The sequence below is a fragment of the Bufo bufo genome, chromosome 4, assembly GCF_905171765.1.
Source record: "Bufo bufo chromosome 4, aBufBuf1.1, whole genome shotgun sequence".
In the NCBI taxonomy this organism is placed as follows: Eukaryota; Metazoa; Chordata; class Amphibia; order Anura; family Bufonidae; genus Bufo; species Bufo bufo.
Genome location: NC_053392.1, coordinates 587375225 through 587388304, shown reverse-complemented (window position 1 = coordinate 587388304; position 13080 = coordinate 587375225). Strand labels below are relative to the sequence as shown.

At 40.4% G+C, this 13080-nt stretch overlaps 1 protein-coding gene across 1 annotated transcript in view; it reads left to right on the top strand.

The window, feature by feature from the left end:
• USH2A (usherin) overlaps positions 1 to 13080 on the top strand; it is a 1179609-nt gene that overhangs the window by 335005 nt on the left and 831524 nt on the right. The window contains exon 19 of the mRNA XM_040430191.1: positions 2385 to 2529. Within this exon, the coding sequence (XP_040286125.1) occupies positions 2385 to 2529 (145 nt within the window). The remainder of the gene's footprint in view (positions 1 to 2384; positions 2530 to 13080) is intronic.

Here is a 13080-nt window from a genome sequence, read left to right as displayed (position 1 = left end):
TTTTACTTTGCACTGATACAACGCCGGCCGCGATGCTGCACAGCGTGGCCTGCGATATATCAGCGGGGAGGGAGGAGGGGCTGGAGGCTGGCAACTTGTGTTGGAATTGCAGCGGGGCCCAATGCAGTCACTCTTCTCTATTAGACCGGGCCCCGCTCACAGCAGTATTTATTAAGTGAAGTCATGGGTAAAGCTTTGTTAAGGTATAGCAATCCTCTGCAGCAGTAGCGCACGTAGTACTCACTACGAAACTCCCGTAGCAGACAGGCTGGCCGGTCACTCACTTCCTCACGTGCATGCTCCTCCCACTTTATGAATAAAGCAGGCAGAGCAGGCGCGTGACAGAGTGAGTGACGTTACGCCGCCGGCCTGCCTGCTACGGGAGTTTCATAGTGAGTACTACGTGCGCTACTGCTGCAGAGGATTGCTATACCTTAACAAAGCTTTACCCATGACTTCACTTAATAAATACTGCTGTGACCGGGGCCCGGTGTAATAGAGAACAGTGACTGCACCAGGCCCCGCTGCTATTCCAACACAAGTTGCCGGCCTCCACCCCCTGTATTGGGGGGTCACTATTTTCACAAACACAGTGTTATGGGGGGGGGGGGGTATCTGTGGATGACACATATATAGCATAAGATGCTATATATGTGTCATCCACAGATCCCCCCCATAGCAGTGTCATCCACAGATCCCCCCATAACAGTGTCATCCACAGATCTTCCCCATAATTGTGTCATCCACAGATCCCCATAACAGTGCCATCCACAGATCCCCCATAACAGTGCCATCCACAGATCCCCCATAACAGTTCATCCACAGATCCCCCATAACAGTGCCATCCACAGATCCCCCATAACAGTGCCATCCACAGATCCCCTCCATAACATTGTCATCCACAGATCCCCCATAATAGTGTCATCCACAGATTCCCCCCATAACAGTGTCATCCACAGATCCCCCCATAGCAGTGTCATCCACAGATCCCCCCATAACAGTGTCATCCACAGATCTTCCCCATAACAGTGTCATCCACAGATCTTCCCCATAATTGTGTCATCCACAGATCCCCCATAACAGTGCCATCCACAGATCCCCCATAACAGTGCCATCCACAGATCCCCCATAACAGTGCCATCCACAGATCCCCCATAACAGTGCCATCCACAGATCCCCCATAACAGTGCCATCCACAGATCCCCTCCATAACAGTGTCATCCACAGATCCCCCATAATAGTGTCATCCACAGATTCCCCCCATAACAGAGTCATCCACAGATCCCCCATTAGTTCAAACCCACCAAAAGCACACCTTTTGGTTCAAAATATTTTTTTTCTTATTTTCCTCCTCAAAAACCTAGGTGCGTCTCATGGGCAGGTGCGTATTATAGGGTGAAAAATACGGTACTCACCTCATTGACTTACTCGCGCAGAGGCAGTCCGCTCCTCTCTTATTTGAAAAAGACCTGCTGAAGGACCTGCGTAATGATGTCACCACGTGATCACCCTGAGAGTGCTCGGTGACGTCATCACGCTCAGTGCAGGTCCTTCAGCAGGTCTTTTTCAATCAAGAGAGGAGCGGGCTGCGAGCAAGTCGATGAGGTGAGTGATTTTTCTTTTTTTTTAAACCCCAAAGGCCATATTGAACTAGCGTATTATCGTTTTTAATGGATGCTGGACAGGTGCACTTCTGTCTAAGCGGCCATTAAAAATGGTCCGATTGATTATTAGGCTGAATAGAGTTTTAACATTACGATTTGGTGAAGCTGCCAAATTGAATTTTTCAAAACTTTGATCATCTCTAGCGTGAACGTACCCTAACTTGCCATCTGCTTGAGAGTCCATTAAATGACCTGTGAGGAAATGATACAGAAATTGCCGGTACTTGTTTCATTATACATTAAGGGTATGTTCACATGATAGATTTTGAAAATCCGTCTACAAATTTAGTGCGTTTTTTCACACACTTTTCTGTGGTTCTGAGTTTTTTATGCGTTTTTTAACCAATGAGTGTTCACTTCAATGCAAAACCAGCCCGTAGTTTTTGGTGTGGCTCCGTAGCAAAAACCGCCCAAAAACCTCATGGACACACACAGAGCTGTTTTTTTATGTTTCTCATTCATTTCAATGGGATCCTGCCCCAAGATTGGGCATGCTCCTTCTTTTACCATGTGGAAGGGCTGCTTCCCCTTGAAATTAATGGCAGGCTCTTTTGAAGTGTTTTTTGGAGCTGATTTTGAGCCGAAAAAATTCATTGTGAACTAGCCCTAGGTCAATCCTCGTCATGTAATGATCGTTGAATATATGACGTGTCCCATACGTGTGCACCCAGTGATCATTATAAGGGCCGTCTTCTTACGTGTGTCCCCCTTCCCCTCCAGGTGCTGTATGTAGCGGAGAGTCATGAAGACTATCATGAAGTGACAGGACTAGACGCCTACCATGATTACGCCTTCACTGTCACCCTCTGCAATAAGATCGGATGTGTGACAAGTGAACCTGCGCTCCGAAAGACTTTTGCTTCAGGTAAGAGGTTTTTTTATAAACTCTCCGTCACCCGTGTACACGGCCGGAGGTAGAAAACACGTGATTTCATTGACTAGGAGTCATGCTCCAAGGAAACAAAGTTTTAAAAATAATACCAATAAAAGACCACTTGAAAAATGGCAAAAAATCCTATTTAGCATGGCTGGATCTTAACAAGGTTCCAAGTAGAGCTTCAATGTGCAACAAGAAAAAATGGGAGTGAGACAAAACATTTTTTGAGCATTCAATTTAATGAAAACAACGAATAAACTGAAACAGGCTGTTTTTCAGCTGATCAAAAGTTTAGGACCACACCTCCCAAAAAAAACAACCCCCCAAAAACAGTAATCCAACTTCCAAACATGAACTCAGTAATGAGTAGCTCCGCCGTTATTGTTTGTTTATCACTTCCAAAATTCGCTTCGGCATGCTTGATGCAAGCGTTTCCATGAGGTGAGTGGGAACTTTTCTCCAAGTGGTGAAGACGGCCGCACGAAGGCCATCTACTGTCTGGAACTGTTGTCCATTTTTGTAAACTTCCCTTGCCATCCATCCCCAAAGGTTCTCAATTGGATTTAGATCAGGGGAACACGCAGGATGGGCCAAAAGAGTGATGTTATTCTCCTGGAAGAAGTCCCCTGTCCTGCGGGCATTGTGTACTGTAGCGTTGTCCGGTTGAAAAACCCAGTTGTTACCACACAGACGAGGGCCCTCAGTCATGAGGAATGCTCTCTGCAACATCTGGACATAGCCAGCGGCCATTTGACGCCCCTGCACTTCCTGAAGCTCCATTGTTCCACTGAAGGAAAAAGCACCCTAGACCATTATGGCGCCCCCTCCATTGTGGCGCGTAGAAAACATCTCAGGTGGGATCTGCTTGTCATGCCAGTAACGTTGGAAACCATCAGGACCATCAAGGTCAATTGGATCCTCCGGCTCAGTGCTGATGAAGTTTTTTTGGGTCTTCCACTTGACTTTTTTGTTCCATAACTCTCAGAATCATTTAAGAAATTCCAAATGACTGTCTTACTGTGTCCCACCTCAAGAGCGATGGTGCGCTGTGAGAGACCCTGCTTATGCAGTTCAACAACCCGACCACGTTCAAAAAGGGAGAGTTTTTTTTGCCTTTGCCACCACAACGTGTGACTACCTGACAGAAAATGACAATGAATCCACATCTTTGCACAGATTTGGCCTTTTAAAGGCATGTGGTCCTAAAATTTGGATCAGCTGAAAAACAGCCTGTTTCAGTTTATTCGTTGTTTTCATTAAATTGAATGCTCAAAAAATGTTTTGTCTCACTCTCATTTCTTCTTGTTGCATGTTAAAGCTCTACTTGGAACCTTGTTAAGATCCAACAATGTAAAATATGATTTTTTTTGTCATTTTTCAAGTGGTCTTGAACTTTTGATCAGGACTGTATTATAAGGAAGGTCTGTCAGAAGGTGTCATCGTGAGGATTCATCACTGTCATCATTACTGCATCTGATATGCATAAATTGTACATATGTAGCAGAGCTGAATTTGTCATTACAGAGGACCTGCCACCTCCCCTCACATTTTTGTGTAAAGACTTCTTTATGAAATAACAATTTTTGGAGCTTTTCTTAGAACTATGCACTGTGCCATTCTTCAGTTTTTTCTCCTAAGAGTGCATGAATAAACGGACACTGGGTGTAACTAGTTGGGGGGGGGGGTGATAGAATAACAGAGGAACAGCACAGTGAATGAGGAAGTACAGGGTAGAGTTATTTATTTGTTTATGTTTTTTTATTTATTTGTCCACTGAAAATTAAAATAAATAAAAATTCAATGCTGATATGCAGGTAGTTTAATCTGATGTGTATTAGGGGTGAGCGAAAGGAGCTTCAGATCCAAGATCCGAAATCAATTCTCTCCAAAACTTTATTTTAATGCTGTACGGAGACCTGTCTCCATTGAGCATAAAAATGTATGTGCTTCGGTGAGGCAAGTCCGAAGTTGCGCTATACGTCCGTGAATAACAACAGGCATTGATTCTACGACTTAAAAAATATTTTAAAACAGGAATCCGAAGTCAGCTTCGGTAACGGCTGTTACCTCGGTACCAAAGCCAACTTCGGATTCCTGTGGTTTCATTGAAAGCACCCTGAACGCATCCTGAGTTAATCCGTATAGTTTGTGTGAAAGAGGCCTAATGTGTATGCAAAGAAAAAACTGGACTGCTGAAATGAAAAATTGTGGTCCTGAAGGCTCTAAAAGACACATCCATCTTTATAGCCCATTGTACAGTTTATATATGAATTTAAAGTAGTATACATAAGAATAGTGATGAGCGGCAGGGGCTATATTCGAATTTGCGATATTTCACAAATATTTGGTTGACTATTCGTCATATATTAGCGAATTTGCAAATTCGAGATTATTTTCTTGATTGCAAAAAATCGTCAATGTAATATTCGCGTAATGCGCACGAAATACAGGCGTGGGTCACTTTTGCTTCATTTTCCAAGCTGCAAGAAGTTTCCCGAAACTGGAGAAAATGGTTGGCACAGCAGAACATTAAAAATGGCTTTATATGCAGTTACAGTGCTCCAATATGTTCGTGATTGCGCTAATCGCCACTAGTGATGCGAATATTTTGGCGCAATACGTGAAACTTCACATTTTAGCAGGTCTGCATGAATGTATGGACAGCAGAACCTATCAGCTACACTATATCAGGATATAACCTACACTGACTATCTCCCACTAACTCTCTGTACTATATATATAAGCTATCTAACTATTAGTGTTGAGCGAGCACCAAAGTGCTCGGGTGCAACACTTTGTGATGCTCGGGTGTTCTACCGAGCACAATGGAAGTCAATGGGAGAACCCCAGGCACCTCCTGCTCTGAAGAGGGGAGGGTATTGGGTAGTTCGGCTTAGGAGTCCCGGCTCTGACTCCATATATAGCTATGTCCATATATGGAGTCAGTGCTTGGGGACACCTCAGTGTATTTAAATCTAATTTAGCCTGTATTTCAGACTTCTACTGTACTACTGTACTTCTACTGAGACCTATACAGTAGAAGTTTCATTTTATTTATTTTTTTCGTGACTGGCTATGCAGCCATTTAGTGTAGTGGTTAAAGTTTTGGGCTGTGATGCAGGAGCTGTGAGTTCAAATAACAAACGTTTTCAGAAATACAGGCTAAACTTAATTTAATCATATATATATGTATATATATATATATATATATATATATATATATATATGTTTTTAGCTATAATATATTTACACATATTATATATTTAGAATATATAATATATTATAATATATGTAAATATATATCAGAAGTAGAATATATATATATATATATATATATATATAGCAAACAAAAAACAGTAGCAGCACACCACTATATGCGCTAAGACTAAGTGAACAGGTGAATGTGTGAACAGGGTCAAATACATGACGCCATATAGTTACTGCAAAGCAGTGAAGAAGCTCTTAGCGCATATTATTGATCAAAAATATGTCGGGCCCACCTACCAGATGGCAAGGTAGCTTCTTATCAGGTGGGACCTACTCTAACACGGAATGTCCAGCTCCATTGTTTCTCTGATTAAAAACACCAAGGGGTGGGGGATGGGCGAGGAGTGCTAAGTTCCAAAGAGGATGCCTAGTCCTCTATACTATATATATATCCAAATAATTGTATTATTATTGCCGGGTAGCTTGCACCTGCGATTTGTCTCAGGAGGTGCTGTTCCGTTTTTTGGATATATATATAGTATAGAGGACTAGGCATCCTCTTTGGAATTTAGCACTCCTCGCCCATCCCCCACCCCTTGGTGTTTTTAATCAGAGAAAAAATGGAGCTGGACATTCCGTGTTAGAGTAGGTCCCACCTGATAAGAAGCTACCTTGCCGTCTGGTAGGTGGGCCCGACATATTTTTGATCAATAATATGCGCTAAGAGCTTCTTCACTGCTTTGCAGTAACTATATGGCGTCATGTATTTGACCCTGTTCACACATTCACCTGTTCACTTAGTCTTAGCGCATATAGTGGTGTGCTGCTACTGTTTTTTGTTTGCTGTATTATTGCCGGGTAGCTTGCACCTGCGATTTGTCTCAGGAGGTGCTGTTCTGTTTTTTGGATATATATATATATATATATATATATATATATATATATATATATATATTTATTTATTTTTTGCTAGTAATTGCACATTTATTTAGTGCCATACATTTTTTACAATTACAAAAAAATATATAAATCTAATCTCTATTTCTGAAAACTTTGTAATGGGATTTGAACTCCCAGCTTCTGCATCATAGCCCAGAACTTTAACCACGACACTATATAGCTGCATAGCCAATCACTTAAAAAATATATATATGAGACTTCTACTGTAGAGGAATACTTACTACCAGTAAGTATTCCTATATGGTAGACGTCTCATATTTTATCTTTTTTTAGAGACTGACTATGCAGCTATATAGTGTAGTGGTTAAAGTTCTGGGCTATGATGCAGAAGCTGAGAGTTCAAACAGAGCCTAAACTTAATTTAAATATATATATATATATATATATATATAAGTTTTAGCCATAATATATTTGCACATATTATTATTCATTTGAAATATATATTATAATATATATATATGTAAACAGGGCACTCAAAGAAAACCGTGACCATACGGTTTGAACAAATATGAGCTTTTATTATTTAGTGCTAAAACCAATTACATAAAATATACTGTTATCATAAAAACCAAATTGAGCAAATTGAGTAGCAGCTTTCCATACAGTGACTGTTAACAATATGCAACTGGGTAATCAGTACATGACAATACTCAATAAACTTCAATAAAATAATCGATAGCAATAATCCATATAATGATGGTAGCAAGCTTAATGGATGATTGTTACCAAAATTCAACTAGATATTCGATATTGTAATGAATAATAGCAATGTTCAGCAAGATATTCGATATTCTCCGATATAACGACCAGTAAAATGATCGGTCCAATGTTTATATGAGCAGCCTTAAAAGTGTCACTGAGTATCGATTTATTCTGCTAATTATCGAGACCAAGACCGAATGTTCATATATCCCACAACTGATTACACCTGATTATTGATATTATAATATATGTAAATATATTATGGCTAAAACATCAGTAGTAGTTTCCCACATATTATGCATTCATATATATCAGAAGTATGATTTTATATATATATATATATATATATATATATATAAATGTTTTTTTACTAGTAATTACACATTTATTTTGTGCCATACATTTTTTACAATTACTAAAAAGAATATCAAATATATAAATGTAATTTAACCTCTATTTCTGAAAAAGCTTGGGACGGGATTTGAACTCCCATAACCACTACACTATATAGCTGCATTGCCAGACACTTAAAAATAAAATAAAATATGAGACTTCAACTATATAGTTCTCAGTAGATGTATAGTACAGTAGAAGTCTCATAAAAAAATTTTTTTTTAAGTAATGGGCTATGCAGCTATTATAGCTGAGTGGTTAAGGGCCTTGCTTTTAATGCAGGAGGTTGTGAGTTCAAATCCCAGCAGAAACTTTTCTGAAATACAGGCTAAATTAGATTTAAATACACTGGGGCGTCCCCAAGCACTGACTCCATATATGGACATAGCTATATATAGAGTCAGAGTCGGGACTCCTAAGCCAGACTCACACTGAGGGATTCCCTCACTGTACAGCGATCTTCTGAATAGAAATAGAGGCTAAATTAGATTTGAATACACTGACTCGAGCACACGTGGTGTTCGGCCAAACATGCTCGCAATACACTACTAACTATTTAGCTAATGTAGTGTGGAAAGCACAGAGCACAGCAATGACACTTCTCTCTCTCTCTCAGAACTTTAAAAAACTGTAAAAAAAAATGGCTTCTGGGGAGGTTCTTATATAGTAAGTGGTAGGCAACTTTCCTATTGGTTGCTAGGGATGTTGCTAAGCTCAGACAAAAACATTGCAGCCTTCTCATTGGCCCACAAGCAAGAAGGGAGGTTAGTGATGAAAAAAAATCTAGAATATTCGAAATTACGAATATATATTACTATATTCTAAATATTCTCAAAGTGCCGATATTCGCAATTAATATTTGCGATTCGAATATTCGCACCCAACACCACATAAGAACTCCACCAGCAGAATAGTGAGTGCAGCTCTGGAGTATAATACAGGATTAGAGATGAGCGAATCGAATCCCATCAAGTGAAATTCAATCCGAATTTCAGGATAAATTTGATTCGCCTCGAAGCATCATTTCCTCGTGCATTGTGTCAGCGGAACGATTTACCCTGAAATAATGTTTAAAAAAAATCATACTTACCTCTTCCATTTGCTCGCGATGGGCCTTCAGCCTCCATCTTGACTGAAGATCTCAGCCGAAATCCCATGCGCAGTGGCATATGACATCACCACACCGGCTGGCGTGATGATGTAATCTTGCGCTGCGCAAGATTTCGCTCCAGATCTTCAAGCAAGATGGTGGCGGCCGGCCCGTCGTGAGCAAATGGAGGCAGTAAGTTTGATTACATTTTTTTAAATGTTAATTTCACACAGTTTTTACACTCAGATGCAGCGATCATGTATGAATGCGACATCTGAGGGGTACAATGACGGGGTGGGGGGGGGGGCGACTCTATCGCTGCTCCCTGTCATTGCACCTGCAACTTACAAAAAAATGTGCTTCGTGAGGAATTCATCACAAAACTATTTTTTTTGTAAAATTCAGCGAATCAGCCGAATTTAACTTTTTATAAATTCGCTTATCTCTATGCAGGATGTAACTCAGGATCAGTACAGGATAAGTAATGTAATGTATGTACACAGTGACTGCACTAGCAGAATAGTGAGTGCAGCTCTGGAGTATAATACAGGATGTAACTCAGGATCAGTACAGGATAAGTAATGTATGTACACAGTGACTCCTCCAGCAGAATAGTGAGTGCAGCTCTGGAGTATAATACAGGATGCAACTCAGGATCAGTACAGGATAAGTAATGTAATGTATGTACACAGTGACTCCACCAGCAGAATAGTGAGTGAAGCTCTGGAGTTTAATACAGGATGTAACTCAGCATCAGTACAGGATAAGTAATGTATGTACACAGTGACTTCACCAGCAGAATAGTGAGTGCAGCTCTGGAGTATAATACAAGATGTAACTCAGGATCAGTACAGGATAAGTAATGTAATGTATGTACACAGTGACTGCACCAGCAGAATAGTGAGTACAGCTCTGGAGTATAATACAGGATGTAACTCAGGATTAGTACAGGATAAGTAATGTAATGTATGTACACAGTGACTGCACCAGCAGAATAGTGAGTGAAGCTCTGGAGTTTAATACAGGATGTAACTCAGCATCAGTACAGGGTAAATAGCATAATATATGTATGCAGTGACTTAATTTTTTAATCTAGATTAACCATTGAACCCCTCAGATGCCGTGTTCATCGCTGATTGCGGCATCTGAGATTAACATTGAGGGATTTGTGGGGTTAATCCGGTAAAAAAAGAAAAATACTTGCCTTATCCATTTGATTGCGTAGAGGCGGCCGTGGCCATCTTCGGCCGACGTGGTGACGTCATATGTCAGATTTCGTCAGATTTCGTATGGGTATGGTCAATCAAGATGGCCACGGCAGCCTCTTTGTGTGCAAATGTATGAGGTGAATATGTATTTCTTTAGTTTTTTTCCCACCATTTCATGGAAATTTGATTCATTACCACAAAGCGCGATGAAATTCCGCTTTGTAGCGAATCAAGTTTTTTCCTGAAATTCGGATCAAAGTCCACTTCGGATACTGCGATTCCCTCAACACTAGTATTGTAGCTCAAATGATGCTGAACTGCACTACCAGACACTGTCTGTGGACAAGAGGCGCACTTTTTCCTAAAAAAAAAAAAAAAGAAGAAGAAAAAGAGTTGCTCATTTTTTCATCAAGCCATACTATCCCTTTAAATCCATCTTCCTAAGCAATATATATATATATATTTTTTTTTTTTTTCTGCAGTTGCATTGCAGTAAGAGCAGTTTGCCTTGCAGTTTTCTTTGGAGTCTGCCATCTTCTCTCTCCCCTTTTTTCATGGCAATTAAGAACACAGATGCTAATCTGAGGAGGATATTTTTCCAGAAGCCTTTACATCTGGCTCCCTGGCAGATTCATACAGCAGCTGTATTGGTTGACTCGGAGTTGCCTCTGGGTCTTGTGGGGTAATGATGCTGATGGACTGTCTTGTCTGTCGTACAAACTACAATGTTGATGTAGATTTGGATTCCCGACTTGATGCTAAGTAAATTGTGCATTTTTGTCACATTACGCACACAATGTCATGTTGATAGTTTTTGCTGCCCGCGTACAGTGTGTTGGTGGACGTTAGATCCCATTAGGTTCCTCGCAGCTGTCTAGCTGTAGTCTCAGCAAGGATCTGAGGCTTTTCCGATATTACACTTAGCATATTGCACTTATAAAATATAGTCAGCTGCGCTCCCTGCAAGACGCACAGCGTCTTCTATTGAAATTCAAATAAGTCCAGTTTTCTGAAATAAACGTTTATTAGTAATTTAATAAAATGACACCCGAAGCAACAATGTAGCGGAACCCTGACAATCCAATTTTTGACATTTAAAAAATATATTTTTTATAGTGTTGAGGAAATTAAGGCCTCCTGCAAACAACCATTTTTTTTTTCAGTTTACGGGCCGTTTTTTGCGTTCCATATACGGTCTGTATACGGAACCATTCATTTCAATGGTTCTGCAAAAAAAATGGATCGTACTCCGTATGCATTCCATTTCCGTATTTCTGTTTTTCCGTTCCGTTGAAAGATAGAACATGTCCTATTATTGCCGCAAATCACGTTCCGTGGCTCCATTCAAGTCAATTGGTCTGCCAAAAAACTGAACACATACGGAATGTACTCCATGTGTCTTCCATATCCGTTCCATTTTTGCGGAACCATCTATTACTGTATACTGTATATGCCAAACAACGAATCCGTTAAATATGGACCGCAAAACACTGAAAAAGCCATACGGTCGTGTGCAGGAGGCCTAAGCCAAACAAATTGACTTTGATCTGAATTTCAGGAAAAATTTGATTCGCTGCAAAGCCAAATTTCCTCACGCTTCATGGTAACGAATCAAATGATGAGGATCGGAGCTATCTTTGATCCTGGTCATTGCGGATGAGTAGATTCAGCATGTAAGCCTGCTCCATATATTCCCTGCATGCAAACATGTATAGCATTTTGCGTTAAGAAGATAATAATTCTTCCACCGATGGTTCAGAAATCCAGATCATCTAATATGTGACAAAAATGGTCCAATGCTAGATAATCATGAAGCTAACCTGATAGTACAGGCTATTGCAAATAATAGCCATGTTGACAGCATATATTTATCCATGATGTCTATAAGCTGGTGACTACATTAAATTGGCTTTCTGGGACCCATATTTTGCCTGCAGAAAAAAGTTTCCAATGTACTTACCATCTTGAAGTTGCGTGGATTTGCTGCTCTGAAACTCACATGAAACTCCTCTTGGGAAAGTCCTACATCAGCCAATGTTACGTCCAGAATTCTAGACTGGTCTATGGATGGGGGCATAAATTATACAGCCCCGTATGGGTGCTCCGGATGGGGCCAGTACTACTCATCTACCAGGCTCATATGCAGGTGAGGTGAATTTAGGAGTTTCAGCATGCACCAGGAAGTTCTGGCCCCATCCACAGCACCTCATCTGTCCTGTTCTGCTGAAGTGGAAAACTCATATGATGTCGGCAGATGTAGACTTTTCCAAAGTGGAGCTTTACTTGACCGAGTTCCAGAGCCTCTGATCCACACAACTTTGAGGCATTAAATATATTAGAAACTTTCTTCTGCAGGTAAGATATGATTACTTTAAGGTGGGTTGGTAGGTCCTAGAAAACCCCTTTAATTCCTACAGGTCTACTATGGGACATAAGAATGGCTGCATCAAGACATCATCACATCTGCTCCGACATTCAATGCAGACATTTCTTCATGCCAATCGGAGGCCTGTATTAGTTCATTCCCTGCATTGGGACTACATCAAGCAGTGCTTCTCCAACTTATAAGAAATCATAATAGTTGGGACGCCTTCCAGTGGGTGCGGATGGAAAGCTAGGGAGGCTACTTTAACTGAAATGGACATATGGTACAAAGGCTTTTCTGTTGTTTGGCAGCAAAAACTGTGCTTATTTTTCTTTTATACTGGGTACAGGAGACAAACTAATAATAAATTTAGATTTTTTTTTTTTTTTTTTGCATGAACTATGACCAATGATAAGGCCTAGATCGTATCATTTTCTGACCCAGGAACCAGGAGAAAATGGTTAAAGTATACTTGTCAACGGAGTCATAATTTTACTGAGACAATCCAGCAAATCAGCCCACAAAAGAAGTGGGGTTTATGCAAGAACCACAACCAAAGTAGGCATTTTGTGGGTGTTCTGGATCATTAAGGGAATTCAAAGGTGGTCCAAAAT